General features: G+C 39.5%; 1 protein-coding gene across 8 annotated transcripts in view; it reads right to left on the minus strand.

The window, feature by feature from the left end:
• Positions 1–27,365, minus strand: part of APP (amyloid beta precursor protein) — a 229,305-nt gene that overhangs the window by 95,081 nt on the left and 106,859 nt on the right. For all 8 annotated transcript variants that reach the window (XM_080657586.1, XM_080657587.1, XM_080657585.1 and 5 more), the window contains exon 6: positions 9,633–9,835. In XM_080657586.1, the coding sequence (XP_080513712.1) occupies positions 9,633–9,835 (203 nt within the window). The remainder of the gene's footprint in view (positions 1–9,632; positions 9,836–27,365) is intronic.

Raw genomic sequence — 27,365 nt, forward strand, 5'->3', positions numbered from 1 at the left:
AGTATATTAATTTTATTTTTCTTCTGTCTTTTTCAAAATGGCTATGAAACCCTTTGTTATAACTAATTTGTAGAGCCCCAATCACTAAGAAAAAGCATCCAGAACTCAAAATCCATTTATATGCCAACTAAGTAAACAGAAAGAACGACAAGATGGGTCCCCTATTCTTGGTAAAATCTCCAGAGAGAGTCTTAATCCATCAAACAAAAAAAGCATGCCGAAACCGGTTTGGCTCAGTGGATAGAGCATCGGCCTGCGGACTGAAAGGTCCCGGGTTCGATTCCGGTCAAGGGCATGTACCTTGGTTGCGGGCACATCCCCAGTGGGAGGTGTGCAGGAGGCAGCTGATCGATGTTTCTCTCTCATCGATGTTTCTAGCTCTCTATTCCTCTCCCTTCCTCTCTGTGAAATATCAATAAAATATATTAAAAAAAAAAAAAAAGCAATGGAAGAGTGACAAAAATCTCCATTTGGAGAATGTTTTGTTGGCTCTTGATACATTATTGTGGCTGCTGAACTCCTGACCTGGAATGGCCTTCAAATAGTTTCATGACCTTGGTGTGGACATTGGGGACAATGTTTCTATGCCTTTTTGATCTTTCTAAGGTAGGTCCTTGCTGAGATCTGTACTGGTTTCAACACTAAACTGCATCTGGTGAAAACCAGTATTATACAAACACAAGGTAGAAGCAGAGCGAGAGCTCCCTACATTATATAAAATGATTATGTAATTCACTGTCCAAAATATAATGCTTAATCACAAAATATTAACTCTGAATAGTTTCAAATTGGAGCACTTTTTTGTGGACAACCAAATTAGAATGCTAATTTTACACTTTTTAAAAAATTCAGCATGAAGATAGCTGTGAAAGTGTCAAGCTAAGACGGGGAGAAAAATCCCCATTTTCAAATATATGATAATTATATTGCCATTTTCAAAAGCAAAGTTAACAGATTAGCAAATAATTAGCTTTAAATAAGCGCTAACTGAAGGATAATTTTAGAATAATGGAAAGCTTTTTATTATTTCATTTTTAATAATTAAATTTCAATTATTTGAGTGTCTGTAAAATAAAAGCCTGTATTACATGGAATGTATGAAGTTTAAATTTATAAATAGCAACCACTTGAATAATCCAACTTACTAATCAAACTAGAGTTATTTACAAAAATCTAGGAATTGAATATTCTGATATTATAAAAAAATTATGAAGCATACAAAAAAGTTATGAAGCATAGTTTCTCCAAATGCTGTAAGAATATATGCACAATTTAAGTTCATACAAATATATCTACATTCCTTGAGTTAGAAATTACATATTTTGCAATTTTAACATAGGAAGGGTAAAGGAAAGAAGACAAATATAGTTTGATCTCACAATAAGTCAGCTGTTTAATGTCAACAATAAAATAAAATGAAAATAATGACAGGGATACTGAAATATACTAAATATGCTAATATTTAATATTTTGAATCAGTGTTTATATATCTACCTAATCATACAATCCATCAAAAATGTAAACAAATGACCCCAATACCATTTATACTAACTTTAGATTTAAGCCTAAGTTATTGCTAGTAGTGCTATAGGATGAAACTTCATGAGCCTAAGTTATTAGAACCGATCTTATATTCTGTTAAAGAATGAGAACACAGATTGTGTTTGATTCTTATGGATGAAAAATTTTTTAAAAAATCAACACCCTAGAAAACTGGTTATTTTTTAAGAATTAGAATTTTTTTCACAATAGTAGATACTTTTAATGGAAAAGAGAATTTATAATGTGCTTGCAAATCTGAGCAAGTACTCATAAAAAACACAGACAACAGAAAATTCCTCTGATCAGGGCAACAAGTTGTCAGATATTTACTACCTGCTAATCATATTTTACTGAAAAGAGGCATGTAAAATTAGGCAAGCAGGCTCCAACTAAAGTCTCATGACAAATCTCATGTAAGCCTGAAATATGGGCTGAAATATATAAACAAATGAAGGGAACAGCTGTGCTAGTAATGAAATCACTGACTCATTATGACGGGTGCTAATTTGTCACGGAAGTCTCTAGAAGATATGTGCAGTAGACTTGCTTTTAACGGAATTGTGTTGATTCTCTCGGGCTATCCAATACATCTGTCACTCTAAATATACCTGACCTGATTCTCATGTCCCTCCATGATGGAAGGTTATTTATAAAGCGCCACCTGAGGAGATGTACTTGTACAGTACACGTTTAGACTATTAATCAGCACTCTTGTGTCCACGGTGTTGGAAAGCACTGACGAAAGAGCACCACTATGACTTCCCGATACCTTTGTTTCCTCTTTGTTGTGGAATAAACTTGTTTTTCTCTAAGCTGTGTGGCTAGGCTGAAGCCCAACACAGTATGACAAGAAGCTCTAAACTCTGAATGAGACAGGAGAAAGGGATTTTTCTTAATGAGTCTGAGGGAAGATGTGGTTGTCTCCAAAACAAAACACTGATTTATACTGTTTGCCAATGTCCATGGTGTCAATACTCCCTTCATTGGAATGTCATGCTACCAATGGTTGTGGCTCACAAAATTCCTCAATACTTCAATATCAGCTTTTACAGGCTAGTAGGAGTCAGCTGTACCACACCAATGAGAGGCGATGGGGCACAAATGAAACTAGAAACAATTACATATGGAGGGAAATTCTAAGAATTTTCTAATTTGCTTGGTCTTGACTAGCTGAATTATTACAAAACTGCTTAGTGGGTAGACATATCAGGGTTCTTTCATACTTGGTGACATTTGATAATATATTAAGAACAACACCATAGATAAGGAAGGTTTTCCCTTTTAGTTTCTTACTCCCTGCCTCTACCTCCTAAATCTGCACAGTATGTGGGACATGAAATGCTACTAGAGACTACTCCTGGAACAGCTGCCCAAGGACCAGTAGGGCCAGCATCACCTGGGACTCAAGACCTACACCAGATGTACTGGCTCAGGATCTGCGTTTAGCAAGTGCTCGGGTGACTTGCATGAATACTAATGTTTGAGAAGCACCGTGATCAACCACACCTTCTTTGTGCAGTTGAAATGTCAAAAATAGATGTATGAGATTCAATCACTTTCTAAGGACCAGAGGGGAAGGATTAGTTAAAGTTGCATAGGTTTTAGCTTATTAAAAGAAGCTCACCCATATCTAGTAAGTGAGGGATATAACACACTTTGGTAGAGTTGTAAGAGTCAACTAAATATATGTATCAGAAACTTAATTTTGCCTTGACATTCAGTCTTAAGCAACATTAAAGCAGCTTTACTACTTTTGCCCTAAATCCAATACCAATAGTAATTTTCTTACTTATATTTAAGAAACCACAGGTTGAGAACCGCTAGCAGGATCGCCTAAGACCATCGGAAAACACAGATATTTACATTACGATTCATAACAGTAGCAAAATTACAGTTATGAAGTAGCAACGAAAATAATTTTATGGGTGGGGGTCACCACAACATGAGGAACTGTATTAAAGGGTCGCGGCATTAGAAAGGTTGAGAACCACTGGCTTAGACTGTATCTCTTTTATACCACTTCTCTTTTCTTTTTAATTTTTTTATTAAGGTATTATATGTGTACCACTTCTCTTATTGAAAAAAAAAATAATGTGGATGCTGCATTTAAGCCTTTTATAATTAAAATGACAATTTGTTGGCTTATTGTTGGCATTTCTAATTCGTAGTAAACATTACTTCTCTGGAGGATCAGAATACATAATACTTATAACCATGACAACCGTAGCACCTTGTCAGCTGAGCACTTACTGTCTACCAGTAACTGTACTAAATGTTTCCCGTGAATAACTTCACTTAATCCTCACAAAATGATTAAAATGAGGTAGGTATTATTATAAACACTATTTTACAGAGGGAAGCAATGAGGCCCAACTGTTCTACAATTGATACAAATTTACGTAGTACGTTGTAGAGCCAGGTTTGACTCTGGGAAACCTGTTCTTGTAAAACAAACTGAAATACCATGGGCCAGGCATACCTACGGTCAGTACCTACAACGAATCATCTAAAGTAATTCTTACAACAAACATGCACCTACACCACACACGTGGAACAGACTTGCCAAGGTTACTTAACTGGCCCACGCCCACACAATGATCAAAAATCCTCTCTCGGATTTTGGACATGCTTCAGTAGGAAATGGCTAAGCATTTTGATGAAAAATTTATATGAGTACGTTAAAAATTCATATTACACTACTATAATAGATGTTAATAATTTTAAACAGTTAAAATTGTAAACTTTTTTCTTTTCTGTGTAACAGTGGCTACAATATTAATGCCTGAAATTTTCAATAGTAGAGCTTATTTTTAAAAATTCAACATTGAGATAAGAACAATTTTAGGAAAGTATCTGATCTTAGGGAATGTATAACTGGCATATTATGGAAAATTAGGCAGAAAGTATCAAGTCTTAAAAATTGTACCCAGAAATCATATAAAGCAGGTGAGAATACTGGTTAGAAAATATTCATTATACTATTGTATTAAATTGTTAGGTTCTAAACCTGAATTTCAATAAAAATTTAAAACTAAAAACATAAAAAAAGAAAACAAAATGAAAATAAAATAATCCTCTCTCAAACACTCTACTTGTCTGGCTCTAACCATAACTAAACTACCTTCATGGAATTAACTAGGCATGCAGTATCTGAAATATAAAGAACTTTGTAGTATCAGAGGTTTTTTAATAAAGGCCCAGAGAGCAAATATTTTTAGTGTTGCAGGTTATATGGTGTTCACTCCACTCTGCTTCTGTAGCATAAAAGCAACCACAGATAACATGTCAACAAATGGGTTGCCTAGTACAGGCTTTTAATTAGATTACAGCGGTCACCAACCTTTCAGACCTCACAGACCACCAGTGGGCGACCACTGAATTAGAAAACATGGCCATCGTTTGCTGATTCCCGATCATTATGCTCAGTGTGAAATAACAGTAACATGAATATATGCCTATAGCAAAGGAATACACATTTATAAGGGAGCACAGGGTAATCTGAAACTGGGTGTGTTTGCAAGCAAAACAGTAAAGTTTTGACATGACTGTATCAGCTTTGCGCTATCAGCAATTTAAAAGAAAAGTCTCCAGGCCTCAGTTGCCTTGGCTTTAAACGGGGAAGTAAAATTTCTACCACACAGCAGAGTTACAAGGATTCAGAGACAGAACCATCACCCTAAAGGGCAAGGGGAGTGGTGATTCTGAAAACACAAGAATGCCAGCCCCATCTGCCACAACACTGTCAGATCCAACTTCTCCATTACACCTTCCTTCCACTGTGCCCAGCAATCAGCAAGGACATAGTGACTATCTGACGAATAAGTGAACATAAGGGGAAAAAACCAGTTACACTGGATGGACAAAACTGGCTAGGTTACATCAAAGATTATGTGATTTATTACAATATACCTGTTTAAGTGAGAGTTACGTTCATGAAATTAACTCTGATGTCAGAAATTACCCTGACGTCTTGGGTTTATGGAGTGTAATCCCTTCTCAAAACACAGAAAATTAAGAGCAAGTGTCTAAATACAATATTGCTTCATTCTAATTGGTATTGGCTTATTAGGTCAATATCCAAGTTTATTTTTATTTTTATTATTTTAACAACTCAAAACAATCCTAAAGCCTAATGGATGTTGCGGTGTGCACTCTTCCAAGTAAAACCTTTCTCTTCTGGAGTCAGCAACACGGTTAGGACTACTGTATCTTACACTTTGACGTCATTGCTTCTGATACAAAATGGCTGGAAATTTTATGACCCTGCTGAGATGTCCCCTATTTTTCTTCCCTCTGCTTATTTCTTTCAAATTCTAACTGGTTACAAAAGTATTGAGGTGTTTTTGTTTGTTTGTTTGTTGTTTTATGAAGCACATAAAGGACTTGTGTCAGTGGCAATGTATTAGTAATGAAGAAACAATTTTCTTATTAGGTCTGGTTGTAAATCACACTTTCTCTCAGGCACTGAAACATAAACATTGAAAACTAGATTGTAAGTCTCTTTCAATCTCTCCTCTTTGCAGGTCACTTCTGATTTTCATTTTCAGCACAGGAGCAGGCTCCTTGTAATCAGAGTTTTGTAGAGTTAGGCATCACCTATGCACTGCCTTTGGAGAAGCACCACCACTCCTCTTCTCCGCCACACGAAGGAGGAAGAAAAGGGCTTTGTGGAGGAAAAGGACTCTATGGCTCCTTCAATGTTACCATCCCAAACTGTACTCCTTTATTGAAATTGGCTGGAAATACAGAACACTCTCTGATATGGACACAATATACCGTAACATGTCTCTCCTCTGAGGCCTCCTTTCCAAGAAAGACTTGCCTCGATTGTAGGTTTTGCCTCTTTCAGTGTCATAGATGGGGATGCATGGATTTCCATGGAAGGCTTTTCTATTTCAGTACCTTTAAATGACCAGGCATTTGCTTTTAGAAAGTTGTTTTCATCCTCTTCTTGCCACCAACATTATTAACTTATCTTTTAAGGCTAGTTTCTTTTTGTAGCTCTACCCTGAAGATTTTTATAATAAACTAGAGGCCCAGTGCATGAAATTTGTGCATGCGGGCGGGGGGTGGGGGAGGCTCTCCTCAGCCCAGCCTGCACCCTCTCCAATCTGGGACCCCTTGGGGGATGTCTGACTGCTGGTTTAGGCCTGATCTCATGCTTGCCTGATCACCCATAACTGCCCTCTCCTGCCAGCATGATTGCCCATAACTGCCCCCCCTTCCAGTCTGGTCACCCCTCTCTGCCCCCCCTTCCGACCTGGTCACCCCTAACTGCCCCCCCCCCGCCGGCCTGGTCACCCCCAACTGCCCCCCCCCCGCTGGCTTGATGGCCCCTAACTGCACCCCCTATTGGCTTGGTCGCCCCTCACTGCCCCCCCAGCCCCCGCCGGCCTGGTCGTCCCACGCAGCCCACTGTTCGGTTGTTTGGTCGCCCCCTCACTGCCCCCCTGCCAGCCTGGTTGCCCCACGCAGCCTGCTGTTTGGTCATTGCATGAGGGCATCCTGACCAATTTGCATATTCCTCTATTATTAGTATAGATTTACTTGCCTCTGTCTTTCTATAGAAAATACTATAACATATGTCCTTTCAATTTCTATGTTAATCTATATATATAAAAGGCTAATATGCAAAGTGCCCCCACAGGAGTTTGACCGGGAGACTGGGAGTTCTATCGCTCACTATGACGTGTGCTGACCACCAGGGGGTGGTGCGAAATAAAGGAAGAGAATTCTGTCTTGGTCTGCATATGGGCTTAAGCTTGTGTGGCTTGTTCTCATTGTACTGCATGAGTTATGTCAATCCCTATTCACCCACCACCCTCTCAACAGCAGTAACATCAAAACAAAACCTCTTCATTGCTTTTACCAGAAACATAGTAGGTCTCAAATTGATCACCCTCAGTTAATGACCATACCTACCACGTACCTTCTGATGGCACTGTATTTGTTTTGCTACTCCTACCGACTCTAAAGCACCTTATAACAAAAGCCATTGGTAGACCCACCACCCTCCCTTCCAATTCTACTTCCAATGTCCTCTCCTCTGTAGACCCTTCCCCGATCCATCTCTTACTCTTTGAAGTGGGCTCTGGGCCCATACGCATTTTATACAATGCAGTTGGACTGTGTGTTTCTTTGACTTATATTTTCTACTAGATTTTAACATCCGTGAGGGTCAGTTATCTCATGTGTTTTCATCCTATGATCCACTGAGCCTAGAAAATGGCTTATAGCAAACAGGGGCTCCAAGAGCTGATGCTGAATAAATGGGCATTAATTATTATGTAAATAGCTGTCTTGATGGAGACACAAGAACGTCAATGCTATTGCAGATTTCTAGCTGTTGTTAATTTGTAGTCACATGCCTTTCAGGTTTCAAAAAGAAAAGCCCTGAAAAATGTCTTTCCCTACTAGAAAAATAGAAGCTAACAAGTTCATTTGGCCAGATCTGCCACAGATAGTCCTACTAGGTGTATGAAAAATACATGGAAAAGGATTTCACGGGTATTTGAAAGCAGTGGATCAAAGTGTGCATTTGCTTACCTGTATATCTACTTACACAAGCACTAATGTGCTAAATTGAATATAAAGTTGTCATTAAGTAGGGAATGATAAAAAATCCATCTTGGACTAAATCTTTCTTCTTTTAAAGAATATGCAATACCTACAATTTTTTAAGCTAACTCTGAGCATTCAACTCAGAATAATCTCAGTTTTAAAAGCTACAAATTGAAGAAGTGTAGAACCTCAAAAACACTATGTTAAGTGAAAGAAGCCAGACACCAAAAGACTTATATTAAATGTCTAAAAAAGGCAAATCTGCAGAGACAGAAAGTAGATAGTAGTTGCTCAGGGCTGGGGTGAGGACAAGGATTAACTATGAATGGTTGTGAGGAGGGATCTTACTGAGATGATGAAAATGTTCCAAGACTGGATTATAATAACAGTTGTACAATTTGGTAAATGTATCAAAGCTGCCGAATCACATACTTATATATTTAAAATTAGTGAATTTCATATGTAAATTGCACCTCAATAAAGTTATAAAAATGCAACGAAGAGAAGATACTATAGTGATCATTAGGAATCTCCGTGAGGCAGAGAAAATATCCCATTTTAATCTCTAAAATATACCAACAGAGCCAACATAATTTTTACCTTAATAAAAAGCGAGAGGAAGACTTACACTGTTGTAACATTTGTGGGTAGACATTAAAAGTATTTGCAATATATTGAAACTCAGTAACTCCCTCCAGATTCACTTGGTCTAATTCTAGGACTATCTTTTACTGTCTGTAAAACATATAAATATCGTTTAAGAAACTCAATCCAAGAACTCACTAGTTGCTACAATAACATTTGGTTCTTTACTGAAAGCTCAATGCTTGCTTTTATTTCATTGGGACAAGGAAGCCTTGGAGCTCATTCAGTCCCCAACATTTCCAATAGGAGTGTTCATTAAACAGAAAAAGGAAGTCAACCTCTCTAAGAAGGCACTGTCACGTCCCAATAAAATAAAGGCAACACAAATCAATCAAGTTAAATTTCACAGCAAAAAGTAATGTTATATTCACCAAATATCCCTTTTCTTCTTTCATGAAATATAATCGCAACTACTCACTCAACTAATATTTATTGAAACTTTCTGTAAGCCAGGCACTCTGTGCAATACTAAGTAAAATCTAGTCCTTGCCCTCAAGCTTATAGCCTAGGTGGTGAGAGAGGTAACACACAATGGAGTGTAATACACACCTACTGCCAGGGAAATACCAAGGAGGTCACCTAACAGCCGTTGTCAACACTTGGTTAAATGGGGTTTTGCAGAACAAGCTGGGATTTGCCAAGCAGCACATACAAGGTACAGAATAGACTGTATCATAAAGACTTCACATTCTTGGAAATGAATTCGTGGACTGCTTGTTAACCAAAAAGAGTTCAACAAGCATAAGACCGGTTGTGTGAATTTTATTTTTCGTTGGGAAGACAGTGGCAGTAGACTGGATAGAAATGTCCAATGTTGCTATGATGTTTTCCTATGATGTTTTCATTTTCCCCAAGAAAGAAAATATCTGTAAACAGTGGATTACCTCGGACCACCTCTTCCACAGACTCTGTGGTGGTGGTGGTGGTGGTGGCGATGCTGGTGGTTCTCTCCGTGGCCTCTTCATAGGGTTCTTCAGTATCTTCCTCTACCTCCTCACCATCCTCATCGTCTTCATCGTCCTCAGCTTCTTCTTCCTCAACATCAGCCACTTCCTCCTCCTCTGTGACTTCCACGACTTTGTCTTCACTGGAGCAGGAAAGAGAAGGAACAGCGGGAGTCATTTAAACAGGTTTCAGGAAAGGAAAAAAAAAACAACAGGAATTCTGGAAATTTGAAAGGGAATGTGCACTGAATTAAAAATGCACACGAGGTGTGAAGCCAGCAGGTCCAAGTATGATCCCAGCTGGGTAGGTCTGCAACTTTTTAACCCTTGCCCACAGCTACTCTTAGTTTATGCAGTTGAAGAAAGAAGATATCATGATTACGACTATCTGATATTCTGGAAAAGGCAAAATGATGGGAGTCCATAAAAAGCAGTCGTTGCCAGGGGTTCAGGTAAGAAGGAAAAGAAGGAGAGGCAGAGCTCAGTGAACTTTTAGGGCAATTTATTACTCTGTAAGATGCTGTAACCGGGGACACACAATGCAAATGTTAACAATGGAGGAAATGAGGGGAGGGGTCCAGGAAAAAGGGGGTAGAGAGGAGGTCTCTACTTCCTGCTCACCTTGTCTGTAAACCTCAACTTCTGTAAAAAATAAAGTCTATTAAATGGGAGGGAGGGGATACCAAACGAAGTTTATTGAGTTATGGAGATGACTTCTCATAATGTATAAAGAAATACCACACAGCATCTGCATATAAATACTCAAGAAGTGTAGGTGAAAATAGACTCAAATATTGCTATTAGAAGTTTAAACTGGAAACGAAGGGGGAAGAAGAAGTGGCTTAAATAAATCTGTAATACCCATGGTCAGCGATGCCTACTGGAAGTTTACAGTTGTGTTCCTTAGTCTTATTACTTGTGTAAGCTTTGGAGACTATTGGATATTTAGTGGTACTTAAATTTCACTGAGTATCAGAATTACCTGGAAGACCTTAAAACATAGACCACTGGGCACCCCACCCAGAGTTTCTGATTCAGTTGGGTCTAAGATTCAGCCTGAGAACCTACATTTCTAACAAGTTCCCAGATGATGCTGTTGCTGGTGGTCAGGGAACAATATTCTGAGAGCCACTGAAATATGCAATACTGAGAATAATAGTAAGGGTAAGTCACAGTATACCTGGGAACTAGACCAGAAATAGTATTTATGGCATCAAACATGTATATATAGTAATATACAATGTGAGTTTTAAATCAGCAGTTTGGGAGACTAAAGAAGGGCACATCTGGAACAAAATTACGAAGTCCTACTAAGATATCTTTTGGCAATCATGTACCTCCTAGCGCAGGAACGGTTGAGAGCATTTGAAAGATGATAAATGAAGATAGGAATGAAAGTGTTAAACGGTGGAAGTCCATCACATACTATTGAAGCATAGTGGTCCCTCCTTTGGAAAAACTGCTGTTTGAACTACTCTGTTATTCTTAGACAGTCTCTAAGTTGTCCGTGGGTCAACTCTGTTATTTTAAGACTGTAAAATAACTTTGTTTTTTGCTTGAATTAGAAAAGATAAACTTAACTGTCTGACCCTGCAAGCTAGCCATCTAAAGGGGCTGATACACTATATTAATTCACATATTCTGCCAAATGTTTGTTCATCCAAGGTTACAGGTGTTTGATTAGATATAATATGTCCTCAAAGTTACAAGTTGACTGTATAGATATTACAGGTGTTTGATTAGATATAATATGTATTCAAGGTTACAAGCGGTCTTACACAAAGAACTAACTAGAAGGATATAGAAAGGAAATACTCCCTCCTGTGTTAGTTCAGAATTTGACGGGGGTAATCTGCTCTGAACCTGCGCGCAATAAAGATGGCTCCTAACCAACTGGCTCATTAGGCGTCTTGTCCAGCTCGCAGATTTGTGATACAACACCATCTGGCCAGATAAAGGAGAAATAGACGGTTCCTCCTCCTTCAGATGACAAAACCAATACAAGAAAAAGATGTAGAGGTGGTGGAGGATTTTGACATAGCAGAGCTTCTGCCCTGCGTCTTATTGGACAAGAAGCACCACAGGAACAGGACTGAGGGCTGCCATTTGACATTTAAATCTCTCCAGAAAAAGAGACAGCAGGGGAGAATTATGACCTCAATGCTGATGCTTGCCTGCAAGGAGAAGCATACTGATGAAGAAGGGAGTGCAACCTGGAAAATTTGTGTCAGACCCAACCTGGAGCCTTGGAATGCTAGTGTGAGTTGGGCTGATACAGAAAATCAGATTTCAAATATATTGGGGACACAGAACATGTTTCCCTGTTCTAGGAAGACAGAAAGGAAGATGGAGACAGGCTTTCAAAAACTGAAAGTCTGACAGAATAGCCACAACTAATTTTGCTGAGGGTGGAAAAGGAAAAATTATGTGCAGAGATGATATAGCATGAGAAGAAATTTCCATTTCTAACTCAGAATTTAAAGAACTTTTATAAATGAAAGGTCAATAAAATGTGTATAACCCCCAGTGAAATGCCTTTCTAGCTCTGATTAAATATGATGCAAGGGGTAATAAACAAATACATACAAAGGTGGTGAAGCATGTGTCTTAAAAAAAAGAATAAGGAGAAGCTTATTAAACTGAGTAACATAATGAACTATTAGTGTACTGACAAATGAAGTGTCAATACAGAAGACCTTGCCCTAGCTGTTTGGCTCAGTGGATAGAGCGTCAGCCTGCAGACTGAAGGGCCCCAGGTTTGATTCTGGCAAAGGGCACATGCCTGGGTTGCGGCTTGATCCCCAGTAGGGGGCATGCAGGAGGCAGCCCATCACTAATTCTCTCTCATCATTGCTGTTTCTCTCTCCCTTCCTCTCTGAAATCAATAAAGAAATATATTTTTAAAAAATACAGAAGACCTTAATCAGTTATTTTAACATTTCCTACACCACGGAAACCTGTTCTCTTTCCCTAATATGTTTAAAATCTAATTTCCACAAGAAATGAGTAAGAAGAAGAGGAAGAGAAGACATTGGCATTGATCATCAGATGGTATAAGCCATCATCTGCTTAGAGATAAATGGGGTGCAATCATTGATTTCTTGACTACCTAAATTCCTGCACAAAAAGTCTAGATTCCTGCACAAATCCTAAACTTAACAGTTGCTAGGATGCCCCAAATGTTACCCAGTATACTTCCATATAATCTGTGTCCTATAGAATCTCAATTTCGTACTACTTGTGAACAAAGATAACCGACGCAAGTCATCAGCCAGTTTATTATGTGTGAGCTCTTTTATGTTGTCAATCAAATAATAGGCACCAATGCTAGTCATTTCTCCAAATTAAGTGGAAAATTCAGATAAAACCAGGGAGAAAATCCAATGAAACCAGTATTCTTCTTAAACTGTGAGGATACATGAGGCCTTGAAGCACAATGGAGTGACAGGCAAGGATGCGATCCCTGGTTAGGACAGCAAAGCGCTTCCAGGTGGGAAGGTGAAAACATGACCCAGGAACCACCCCCAACCTCCTCTGCTATGACCTGAATGTCATATAAAGGAGCTCCAAACAGAAAGCCTGTGTTAAAATGATCGGGGTATAGCCATGAGCAAGAGCGGAATATGCCCATCTCCATCACCACATCTGTCTGAGCAATCCACAGGCATAATAACAAGAAACAGACACACATAATAGTTCAGCTGGCGGGGGAATTAGATTACTAGGCCTAAGAGAATGCAGGCCCAGTCCTTATTACCATAGCGCTGATTTCTTGAATTAAATTTAGATGTCCATGAATCCAGTTAGCTATTTGAACGCTATTAAAACAGTAGCACACGGTTATGTTTTAACACCAAAGATGCCAACATGACCACTGCCAATCGGAGAGTTCATAAACAGCAGGAAAGACAAAAAGGGGAAAAAGTGATTTTTCCTCCTTCTCTTCTTTTTTTTTTTTATTTAAAAAAATATTTTTATTGATTTCAGAGAGGAAAGGAGAGAAAGAGAGAGAGAAAAAAATAAAAGATGAGAGAGAATCATTGATTGGCTGCCCGCCCCCTCCCCCCGCCCCGGCACGCCCCCCACTGGGAACTGAACCCAAAACCTGGGCAAGTGCCCTGACCAGGATTCAAACCATGACCTCCTGGCTCATAGGTCAATGCCCAACCACTGAGCCACGCTGGCCAGGCGCTCCTTCTCTTCAATGGCTGGAAAGTTTGGCTCTGTGATGTGACTAAGGCGAGTCAGTTTTGGAAAGCTGCTCACAGGGCAAGAAAACGTGAGGAAGGGCTATTTATGGACCTGCCAAGCTGGGCATCAGAAAGCAATTTCTTTATAAACAAACGGCTCACAACACAATCATCCCTTGGGGACACAGTGGGATATTCACATGACATTGCCACATTTTAGCGCCTGTCAATTTCTAGTAGAGGGCCTTTATAGTTTTTAAATTCCAATCAGGAGAAACACTTCTAACAGAGAAGTGAATTCTCTGAAAATGCTGGCCATCTCAGGAGTACCTGAGTTTAGTAAGAAGACTATGGGGTCATGAGCAGAAGCATATTCAGTCATACTTAAGAGTCAGGGCTAAAGATCCCAGAAGTTCTAAATACTATAGTATTTGAGACAGGAATGGGGCATACAGAGTCTATGTATCGATGTGCATGTTGGGTAAGACCACTCCCAAATGGAAGGAAGTTGGGAAGGCTATCTTGTTATGAATGGTCTGTTCACAGATTTGCTAAGTGTGTTTCAGCACTGACAGTGAGTTGCACATGAGGTTGGACTCTTAAGTGGACGAGGGACTTAGAGATGCTATGAAAATGTGGTCTCACCATCCCGTTCCTCTGATTGGCTCTAACCACATTAACCTACTGCAAATGCAATGTTGCCACCTTTTGAAGACATTGTACACATTTTCTAAGTGCTTCCATGAGTGTGTGACTCCATGGCTCCAATTTTCCAAAAATAGGGACTATAAAATTCTCCTGAGAACCACTGAGGCTGACCCATTAACACTCAAAGGATGATCAACATTTTAAATGAAACAAATGAATAGCATGATCCTGGAGGCAAAAGATTGGAACTTTGATATATCTTCCCTTACTTATTAGTAAAGCTTAAGATACCACGATTCTTCAAAACCTGTTTCTGAAATACATTTTGAATATAAAATTGAAGGTCTTTGAATATATAGAAGCTGAAAAGTAGAATGACTTTACTGCTATTTGAATACCTACTGAATTTAAAATAACCAAAAGAGTCCAAAGCAATTACACATTAGTTTTCCAATCCTAGGAAATCATATTTTCTAATATTTTTTTGCTTCCCTAAAATAAAAAGAACTCCTACATATTTAAATTCATCAGATAAGAATGCCATTAGCTGTTTACCATCAAAACCTATTTTAATAATGTTCTTAACCTCATCTAGGACAGAATGTGCTTAAGGAGTTTATCTATTATTATTGATTACAATAATTACTAGGTGTATAATACTTTTAAAAGACCTAATTAAAAAGAAATATGTTACAATAGCCATGATCATCTAACCAGAGGTGGGGGATTAGTCATTATGCCAAAAGGAAGGTTTTCTATCTGACAGTGTGAGATAATGGGTGAGGGAGTGATTGGACCAAGAAAACATTGCTAATTAAATTTTGCTGAGTTCTCTGTGATAAGATCCTGCTACTAGTTTAGACTAAGAGAGGGAAACATCATCTACTATAGCTTGACTTCCCGTTTTAGGGCTCCTGCAAGCCAACTTCTATAAAACCACCTTCCAAATAAAGATCCAGCATGATGTTTATGGTTACATCAAGCAAAGGACACCTCTTTGGCCATAAAATGCTAATATGTGCATCGTGAGGCAAAGGAAAAGCAAAAAATACAGAATTTTAAAAGCCATGTAACTTGACGTGTAACAATGGGCAATCCCATCTAAATTAAACTAGGGGTTTTCCAATGAAGATCATCTTCAAATGTTGGTTTCGACAAGGAATTTGTGTCTGGGGGTACTACTGCCAGAAACCAGTTAAAATCATAAGGATGTGAATTTTCTTTTATTCCCACTATTTTTTTTAATCTGAATTTTCTTTTATTCCCACTATTTTTTTTTTTAATTTGGAAAATGTAAGCAGTTTAATTAAAAGACATTGGGGAATAACACGAGATCGTTCATGTGTCAATGGCATAAAATCCTCTGCACTGAATAATCCAACTCTCCAAATAATTCCCTACAGAGAAATTGTTCCCCAGGACTTCTGATTCTGCCATATTCTGTTACTAGGGCAGCTTGTGCCATCAGGCCCTAAGCAAGGATGGTGATGCTGCCACTGCCAGGTGAGCTCCGAGGGTAGCAACCCAACCCTGAACTTCAAAGGCATCCCACCTCCAGCCATCACCTGCCTGGAAACCAAAACAAGCCCCACCGGCTTGGCCGTACATCTGTAATCTGGTTAAGGCTATTAAAGTGCTTTGTTTTTCTTCTTGACATACATGTGGCCCACGCTTATTAAATACAGAAAGTCAGCATTTTTTTTTTTTTTATTAAAGTTGGCAGCCAGTTCCCTCAAGAGAATGCAAGCTTCTGCTACTCTCCTATTCATCATTTTCAAATTAGTTTTCTCATTTAAGTACAAGACTCAGGGATACAGTTACAGCCTCAAACAGTGCTAGGAGCTGCCAACCCAGCAGCGTGACTGTTACTTCTCAAAGCCATGAGCTGTTTCATCAAATCCAATCTTCCTTGACTCATTCCCTGGCAAAGACGAGAGGCTGTCATTTATCATCTGTATGATTCACTTTGTATTCCTCTAAAGTCCCCCCCCCACCCCCGCTTGAGTAGTTAATGCCACTTACAATGCAAGCAGTAAAGTAGCTGAAAGATGATCACACATTCAAAGAATTTTAACTCCAGAGATCTAAATAAGACCAAGTCAAATAACACTCTCTCTAAAATACCAACAAACAAACACTTATAACCAATATGAAAAACAGAAGTACTGGTCCCTAATAGGCACACATCCTCACAACTGCCTGAGTTCAGGTATAGAGCTGTTTCTAATAGTTTTTTAAATATATTTTATTGATTTATTACAGAGAGGAAGGGAGAGGGATAGAGAGTTAGAAACATCGATGAGAGAGAAACATCGATCAGCTGCCTCCTGCACACCCGCCACTGGGGATGTGCCCGCAACCAAGGTACATGCCCTTGACCGGAATCGAACCTGGGACCCTTCAGTCCGCAGGCCGATGCTCTATCCACTGAGCCAAACCGGTCAGGGCGGGCTGTCTGTTTCTACATCCCAGGCTACTGGGAAAGCAATGTGTTGCACCACTTATCACATGATTCAATCACAAGCTTTCACAAAGGGCAGACAATGTATTTGCAAAACGCACCCTCCATACTACCAACTGGTGATTATTTCTGAGAAAAGTTCTTGGAGCACACAGACCACATAGATAGTTAAATGGGCTTTCAACTATACCTAGCAGTGTGCCACTCACAAATCAAGCTTTAACAAGAGCATTTCATGCTGATTGCAATAATGATCATGATCAAGATTTCTTTCCTTATGCCGAGCATCATCAGCTTGTGTGGGCCTCTGCTCGAGTTTCTGGGAAATGACTGAAAATGGGCTGCATCCAGCATTATTAGCAACCCTCTAGGCAGGGGTCCTCAAACTATGGCCCGCGGGCCACATGAGGCCCGCCGAGGACATTTATCCGGCCCGCCGGGTGCCGCTGCCTGTCCTGTTTAGCAGCCGACTCGTCCAGGGCCCGCAGTGCGCATAGGAATTTGTTCATAGTTTTTTTTTTAAAACTATAGTCTGGCCCTCCAACGGTCTGAGGGACAGTGAACTGGCCCCCTGTTTAAAAAGTTTGAGGACCCCTGCGTCTAGTGTTTCTGGAACAAAGGTACCCCCCCCCCCCCCCCGCAACCGCCGCCAGAGCTTAATAAATGAACACATACAAAAAACATCACATACTCGCGCTCATGTGTAGGACAGGAAAAAATGCTCCCAGTTGCTGTGGCTATGTCTTGTATTTATTATGTCACAAGTTCTAATGAAAGGTAGCTCAAGACACTGAAACCACATTCCTGTTATTTACACTAGAACTCCACCAAGAGCTTCAATTCAGAGTAGGCTTACCATTGTTATGATTTGTATTTTGACATGTTACGTTGGGATGGAGTTAGTGGATTAACCTTTCCCTCCATAAATACTTTTAACATGATGGGCTTACACACCGTATTATTAGCTCTGTTTCTACCTTATTTGATTCCAATAATGACAAATCATCTATGTGAAAATAACATTAAAACAGTCTAGCTATTGATCAAAGGGAGATGTAATTTTTATATCTGTTTCTCTATGTTTATAACAACCCCATTCTCTACAAAAAAGACATCTCTGTGGAACACTGCACATAAATAATGAATAAGACACCTTTCTGTCCTTTTTAAAGAGCATTAGATTGAGCAGATGTCTGCTCAGGTAGAAGTAGGGTCTATGAATTCTGCCCCCCGCTCCGGAACCCCAGTTCCCTACTACCAAACAAGAATGTGGAGAAAGTAGCTGACTCACTTTAGGAACTCTGGGTTAAATGATGTTTTTCAAGGAGAATAAGTTAGCCCTCTACAGATTCTGGCACTTTTCTAGTCATGTGTTGCAACGTACTTTTTTCTTTCTTGATATTTTTCATCTGTACTAAACTAATCTGAAGCCTTAGACTCAACCTCCTCACCTCCATCCTCCTGAAGGCTCATTACTAGGGCAGATTAAACAACATGGACTAACATACACTCTACTAGAGGCCCGACGCACGAAATTCGTGCAAGGGGCTCGGCCCTCGCAGCCCTCGTGGGGTCGGTTGTTCTGTTGTTCGGTCTAATCAGTGTATTAGCTCCTTATTATGTAGGATTATCAGTAAAAGTGAAGCATTTTTCATTTACCTAAAATATATTATGAATCATTCAACCAAAATTATTTATTGGTCTGAGACTTGTTATGCTCAAAGGTGAATGAATTAATCATTTTAAAGTTATTATTTATATGTGTTCTACAGGTAAAATTAAGGAAATGTAGTTGGATGAGAAAAGTGCAGACTGTTAACTACAATTCTAATGTAGAATTAATGGAAAAAGAATTTGCAGAAGGTTTTGGACGAATTTAACATCTGAAATACTACCTATAATTTTTGCTTGGCACAAGAAAAAAAACTAAACCCTCAAATATAGATATATCAGCACAAATCTATTCCCAGTTTTGGAAAAGCCCAAATAAAACTCATTAAGTCATTCTACAAATAATAATGGACATTAAGAAGCTGTGACCATTAAATGGGTTAACGTATGCAAGGTGTTCAGAAAGTGGTTTGCACATAGCAAGGCCACATACTATCCATAACTGTTACTACTCATGCACACAAAGGGTATACAAGATAAAACCTAGTCAATATCTTCATGAAACTCACTAACTAGAAAACCCTGAAAGGTTGGGGGATATGGAGAGGGACCACATTATTAAAAATAATATCATCCAGCATAGGCTAGTATACATTGACCAAGTAAATTCATCCACTGCTGCTACCTCACTGTAAATGGGCATAAACATTATTGAAATACATTTTAAGTGATGTGAAAAGATTCACATCTTTTAACCTCCAAATCCTACCTTTGGAAATCTACCTTAAAGCAATGATTATGGAATATGGGAGGAAATCTGAATTCATTAAAGAATTCAAAAACATGGCTTCACAAACATAAGCAGTAAAAAATGTCTGACAATGGTGACATGGATAAACAAACTTTGAAAAAACATACATAATTAAAGGAATTATAAATGTATTTTAAATGTCTTTAAGATATTATTGAAAAATAAAAATACTACATTTTTACCACAATTACATAATAAAATACACAAATGAACAAAAACAGAAATGAATAGAAACTCTGAACTTACAATAAGGTTAAATTATAGATGATTTTCCCTGACCCACTGAAAAATTATCCTACTTTCAACAGTTTTCTAATTACATGTAATAGAAAAATATTTTAAGTGGAGATAATTTTCCATGCCTCTGCATACACCAAATATTTCAAAACATGATCTGTTTGTCCCAGAAAATAGGCCAGTACTTATTGTAGTCAAAATGGACAACACTATACTAATAAAAAGAAAAAATATTTGACATAATGATTAGAATTAATGAAGTAAATGGGTGAAAATAATCATCCATTATATTAGCACATTTTGATGATGGTATTTTAACCTATGGATGCAGTTATGAATAAATAAATAAATCACCAGGGTTGATGGGATACTGACAATTATCTCAAGCCTGAGACTGAATCTGTCAAAATCCTAGCAAGAATATGTCAAATATTGAAAACAAAACAATGGCCTGCAGACTGGAAATGTTCCATACACCTCCCAATCTTCAAGAAAGGAGATGCCAAGGAGTACAGCAACTATAGGATTATCGCTCTTATTTCCCACCCAAGCAAAGAGATGCTTAAAGTGATGCAACAAAGGCTTCCACTACCTTATATGGAGCAAGAAATGCTGGATGTTCAAGCTGGATTCAGAAAAGGAAGACACACTTAAGACAGGCATTCACTGAATACTGGCATGCTCTATAGAATTTCAAAAGGTTAGTCTATTTTTTAAAACGACAATAAAGCTTCTGACTGTGTCAATCATGAAAAGCTATGTGCTGCTCTGAGAGGAACAGGCATTAACTGTCCTGATGCGCAACAATGCAAAGAGATAGAACGGTTTCCTGTAGGCAAGGGTGTCAGACAAGGGTGCATTTTATCTCCTATGGGTTTAATCTACACACAGAACATATATGAACAAGCGGGCTAGACTCAGAGGAAGGAGGAGTGAAAATTGGTGGAAGAAATATCAGTAACTTAAGATACACAGCTGGCCAGCCAGTGTGGCTCAGTGGTTGAGCGATGACCTGTGAACCAGGAGGTCATGGTTCGATTCCTGGTCAGGGCACATGCCCAGGTTGCGGGCTTCATCCCCAGTGTGGGGCATGCAGGAGGCAGCCGATCAATGATTCCCTCTCATCATTGATGTTTCTCTCTCTTTCTCCTTCTCCCTTCTTCTCTGAAATCAATAAAAATATATTTTTTAAAAAAGGATATGCAGCTGACATCATCTTCCTGGCAGAAGGTAGCAGTGACCTGAAATGACCTCTGCTGATGAAAGTGACAGAAGGAAGTGCCAAAGCAGGACTGTATTTGAACATCAAACAGACCAAAGTCATGAGGACAGAAGAAATACACAACTTTAATAAAGACAATGAAGACACTGCTTACCTTGGTTCAACCATCAATTCACATGGAGACTGCAGCCAAGAAATCAAGAAAAGGCTGAGACTCGGAAGGGCAGCAATGGAAGAATTAGGAAAAAATCACCAAGAGCAAAAGATGTGTCAATAGAGGTCAAGGCTAAGATCACTGACACCCTCATATTCCCAATTACTATGTATGGATGGGAAATTGGACAGTGAAGAAAACTGATGGGAAAAAGTTGATTCATTTGAAATATGGTGCTGGAAGTTAGCTCTACAGATACCCTGGACCACCAAAAAGACAGACAAGCAGGTCTTAGAGCAAATTAAACCTCAAATATTGCTGGAGGCAAAGAGCACAAAACTGAAGCTGTCCTACTTTGGATACATCATGGAAACGCAGGGTTCTTTGTAAAAGACAACAGTGCTGGAAAAAAGAGAAGGCAGCAGGAAAGGAAGAAGACCAAACACGAGATGGACTGACTCCATAAAAGCCAAACGCCTGAGTCTACAGGAGCTGAGTGGGGCTGGTTAGGATAGGACACTGTGGACACCCTTCATTCATAGGATCACCAGGTTGGAGTTGACTCATCGGCACATAACACACACAGGCAGTTATGTTTAGAAGGTTTGTTTTCATCTCAAACATTTCCATCAGCACAAAAGATCTATTCAAGATACATACTCCTGGGTGTTTGCTTTTCTGTCCATAGGAGATCAGGGTTAAACAAAAACTTGCAATGGAAAAAATTTCTTTTTAAAGAATACTTTTCCTAACTTCCCAGTACTGAAAAAACTTCTAAACCAGTTTCTCAATCTTGGTTTTATTGGCATTTCTTTGTTGTGGGGCTATCCTTTATATTGTGGGATGGTTAGCAATGTCCCTGGTCTCTACCCATTAAATACTAGGAGCATTTAATGGGTAGAGACCAGTAGTGATAACTAATAATGTCTGCAGACATTTCCAAAGGTCTCTTGGGCAGCAGAATTGCCCTTAGTCTAGATGAACCATCGCTCTACACTGATGTTTATTTATTCATTTTTAAAATCACACGATGCCTGCCAAACGCTAATGGAGTTGAGCTAGTCGCATGACTATAACTTGAACTTCCTGAAATTTTGCCTACTGTTATTTTTAATAAAGAGCTCCAATTTGACACTAGGGAGCAAAAAAATGCTTGCTGGTATAAATAAGAAAGCCACTCTAAGAATGGACTTTTATCCAAAAGCTCAAATGGAGATAAATCTTACTTTCATGTATGATTCCAATTTCATTTTATTCTATTTTATTTCACTCTTGGAAGCAATGAAGAGACATTCAAGAAGTAACTATGGTAAAGGAGCTAAACAGTTGTAATACGTATTCCAGAAGTCCCAGCATTTTTCAATGTTTCTAGCTTTAGAGACTCCTGATGCAATTTCACTTAATTATTGCTTGTCTGGAATGATATTCCTTAATAGTTTTTGTTTTAAAGCCAAATTCATTTAACCTCGAGTTACCAGCTATGTCTGTGTATGCATCTGATGGGAATGACAATTCAATTCAATTTAAATTGGTTGAGCACCTACCTTTATACATTAAGATACTTGGCTAGAAAATTAGCCAAATATCTTCAAGTATACAGTCACACAGGTCCCATAACAAATGTAAACTCATGGTCAGCAGGATATACGATTAACTCTTGGAATACCATCAGGGTTCACTGGACACAATTTTACCTGTTGAGTTTCATTTTGAACAGTTTTATCTATCTACAAGATTGACATTTCTGACTTTTTTACTCTCTAAGAGAAATTTTACTTTTTAAAAGTCAAATAAAAGTCTATCTTGTAATTACCATCTCAGTCCAATGGAACTTTTTATATACCTAATAGGGGTCCAGTGCACGAATTCATGCACCTTGAAAGGAACTGTGGGCCGCAAGGCTGCAGTAGGCACAGAGGTGGGTCTCGGCCCATCCTCTGCGCCCTCGCCCAGCCCCTCCCGCCGTGGCCCCCAGTCCCCTGTCTGCCTGCAGCCCCACTCCCGCCGCCGCTCCCATGCACTGACGGTGCCGGCCCTGCTCACACCTGCTGATGGCATGGAACAATTGGGGCCAGTGCCAGCAGCAGGTGAGAGCAGGGCCAGTGCCGTCAGCGGGTGCGAGCTGCGGCTGCTGCCCCGATTGCCCCTCAGGAGCAGGGGCAGGTGGAGAAGCCCTCAGGGCGATCAGGGCGGGCAGCCGCTGCTCACACCAGCTGATAGCGCCGAGTGATTGGGACCGGCGCCAGGCACTGGCACTGGGTGTGAGCAAGGCTGGCCCCGGGTGCGAGCACTGGGCGGGACCGCGGCGCAAAGGAGCAAAGAATTTTCAGTAGCCACCAGAGGCTCGCCCTGATGACAGCGACCGGTGACCCACCTTGGTCTGGCGGCCCCACTCACCTGCCCCAGCCAACGCCCACCATGTTCCACACTCGCCCACTGGTGGTCAGCGCACGTCATAACGACCGGTTGTCTGGTTGTTCTGCCATTTGGTCTATTTGCATATTAGCCTTTTATTATGTAGGATTGCTTTGGTGGCCACATTTTTCTATTTTTGTCATTCCATAAGAATTATTTCATGATTACTCATTAACTATTTCCAACTCTGCTAAAAAGGACCAAATCATATAACAAGGAAAGAATAAAGGAATTGCCGATGATGTAAAGAGGTTATCACAGTTTTATTACTGTGTTCCCAAAATATTGCATCATCTTTCAGGAAGGTAAATAAGAAGCCTGGAGACTTTCACTGACTATAACAGAAAATCAAAGATGTTCATTTTCCACATTGGCAAATAGGAGAAATTGACAGGGGATATTTCACAATTATTAGACAAGTCAGGAGATGGATGAAATTGATCACATAAGCAAAACCTCAGACCATCAGTCTTCAGATGATGATATCCTAGATGGATTTTCTCAAGCTCAGGAGCTGAGCAATGCATTTTTTAGAACAAAAAGGAAATATAGTATTCTCATGCACTTGGTTATTCAACAGGAAGGAAGACATCATTCAATATTTTACAGAGCCCTTGTCAGTTTGGATCAGTGGACAGAGCACCGGCCTATGGACTGAAGGGTCCCAGGTTCAATTCAGGCCAAAGGCACATTCCCGGGTTGCAGACTTGTTCCCCAGTGGGGGGTGTGCAGGAGACAGCCAATCAATGATTCTCTCTCATCATTGATGTTTCATCTCTCTCTCTCCCTCTCCCTTCCTCTCTGAAATCAATAAAAATATACAAATATATATATATTTGTATATTTATTTACGGGAAAAACAGGAAACAGCCATTGACAATATTCTTTCTTCTTTTATGATACTTGTGCAACACTTATGTTTGTGAAACTAAATCTTTTGACACCATTCAGAAGTAGACAAGTACTAAAGGCAGAAGTGTCTATAAAAGTGATTAGAAGTAAAGAACCAATATAGACATAAAAATGATTGGGTTATGCTTCTAACAGGTTTCCAAATTTTTATAAATCCAAATTTGAAAAGTATTTTGCAATTGTGGACAGAAAATGGAATTTCTCACTTCAACAAAATTATAAACTCTCAAAGTACTGTTTTTTTTTTTTTTTTTTTTTTTTACAATTATCAAGTGAAAATGCAAGTGCGAGAAAAAGACTAAGAAATATGATGAGCCAGAACCTAATAGATATATTTGAAGTGTGGAATTGGATTTATAATATGGATCTATTCCAGGTCCATGCCTGGCAGGTGAATAGCAGTTGCATTAAAAAGAAGTGCCCATTCCAGAAATTCCTACCTTAAAAATCTGGACTTACTATATATAAATTTTAATTCAAATTAAAATATTTATGATATTAATTCTTATTAAAATTTCTAAATGAAGTTATTTCTCACTCTCTCTTCATTCCTACTTATGTGAAGCATTTGCAAAATATTTTTAATATATGGATAAAATGATCCTATCTAATAAAAGAGTAATATGCAAATTGACTGTCACTCCAACACACAAGATGGCTGCCCCATGTGGACACAAGATGGCCACCACGAGATGGCCAGCAGGGAAGGCAGTTGGGAGGGACCAGGCCTGCAAGGGAGGGCAGTTGTGGGCTGTCAGGCCAGCAGGGGAGAGCAGTTAGGAAGGACCAGGCCTGCAAGGGAGGGCAGTTGGGGGCGATGAAGTTTCAGGGGAGGGCAGTTAGGGGTGACCAGGCTGGCAGAGGAGGGAAGTTGGGGGTGACCGGGTCTGCAGGGAAGGGCAGTTGGGGGGGGACCAGGCCTGCAGGGGAGGGCAGTTAGGGGTGCCCAGGCCTGCAGGGGAGGGCAGTTAGGGGCAATCACGCTGGCAGGGGAGCAGTTAGGCATCAATCAGGCTGGCAGGGGAGTGGTTAGGGGTGATCAGGCTGGCAGGCAGAAGCGGTTAGGGGCAATCAGGAAGGCAAGCAGGCGAGCAGTTGGGAGCCAGCAGTCCTGGATTGTGAGAGGGATGTCCGATTGGGCCTAAACGGGCAGTCGGACATCCCTCGAGGGGTCCCAGATTGGAGAGGGTGCAGGCTGGGCTGAGGGACACGCCCCCCCTCCCCCGTGCATGAATTTCGTGCACCGGGCCTCTAGTAATAATATAAAGGGCCCACTATACCTAGATAGTCATTGGTGCTGGGCTGGCTTTTCTGGCAGTGATGGGCAAGATGAACATCAGAACAAATTCAGGTAGCTGGACCCAGTGAACATTGTAGAGCAGCAAATTTTAACCTCTTTCATCTCATGGCACATATAAAATAATTATTAAAATTCTGCAGCACAGCAACAAAATATATATATATATATATTTTTTTGCAGATTTGACAAAAAAAAAAAAAAAAGGTATAATTTTGATTCATTCACACCGGGCTATTGTTGTGTTGGCTGTTGTCATTTTTAAATTTGAAAATCTAAGGGAAAAGAGGTCAGTGCCCCTGACTAAATAGTCAGGTATTGCATGTTTTAAAAATTCTTGCAGCACACCGTTATGTGGAAGGTGATAAGTCATCAAATATGGATATTTAGGTAGATCTAGTAACATTAAGATTCCAGATGATGTCACAGCATGAATAAGAAATGGAATTAACAGGTAGGGTTACACGACTTGATACATCAACCTTAGAAAACTCAGCAGCGATTAAAGAGAGAAATTATTTTTTCCCAGATAAAGAGGATTGAGTCAAGTATGTTCAGAAAATGCAAAGGGTAAGAATTAAGTCTGGGATATTAGAAGAAATATGTAAAAATGGTTATCTATTGAGCCTCTTCATGTTAGAAATTATTTTTTTTTTTTAAAATAATGAACTAAAAGCCTTGACTAGGGGTGTGGGGTGATTACGAGGGAAGGACAAAATTCACTAGGGCCTGATGAGTGTTTCAGGTTCAAGATGAGAAGGTCATGATCAGAGAGGAATGTCAAGGCTGGAAACCCCATGAGTATACTATTTCTAAGAAATGGCAGACTCCAAGGCATGACTGTGTAGTGGACAGCTGAAATGCAATATACATGAAGGTGAGTAGGAAGGAGCTGGCTAGCATTTCAACTGATTATCAACTTGGATGGTAATATAAGTAAAGACACAAATAGCTAGTGTAACTATATGACCTAGTCTGTCTGGGTCCTTTAGTTTCTGACTGTGGTCCTAGTGTCAAATCTGGTTTGGATAATAAATTGTATAATTGCCTCAGTAGTAGGTAATGCAGTAAATTAAAAGGAAAAAAAAAACACAAAAACCAGTGTTAAATAATAACACGCTAGTGTCCTGTAGTTCGTTAACTGTAACAAAGAGGACAGATACTGGTGTAACCAGAGAGATGGATATCAAAGGTGCAGTTGCTGAATGACAGTAATAAATGAGGGGGGTTTGGGGCCAGAACAAGAAGCCCCGTTGGGTCTTTTTCCAGGATGAGTAAGGGGTGGAAGAAAGGAAGGGGCCACTGAGAGGGTTTCATAAGATGTTAGTGATGCTTTCAATTTGGTCAGTAATTTGGAAGAGGTGTAGAAGGAAATGATCAAGACACATTGATATCCAGTCCCAACAAAAAGCAGGTTTTACAAGACATAAAAAATGTGCGAAACTAGAAAGAGGATCTGGTAAAAGTGTGTCACTCTCAAGATAAAGCAAAAAGACCCATTTTAGTCACAGAAGTCTTCACATCTCTGAACATAGATATTTGCCTTTAATTAAAAATAAGAATTTATAGGTTATGGGATTAAGATCCCAAAGGAAAAGTGATAAAAAATATAATTCTTAACAATCAGGAAACCAAAGATAGTTAAAGAACTTTAGCAAACATTTATGAATGCTCTGACTTCATTCACAAAGGAAAAGATGATAAAAGGCAAAAAC

This window comes from Plecotus auritus, assembly GCF_963455305.1.
Source record: "Plecotus auritus genome assembly, chromosome: 2".
In the NCBI taxonomy this organism is placed as follows: domain Eukaryota; kingdom Metazoa; phylum Chordata; class Mammalia; order Chiroptera; family Vespertilionidae; genus Plecotus; species Plecotus auritus.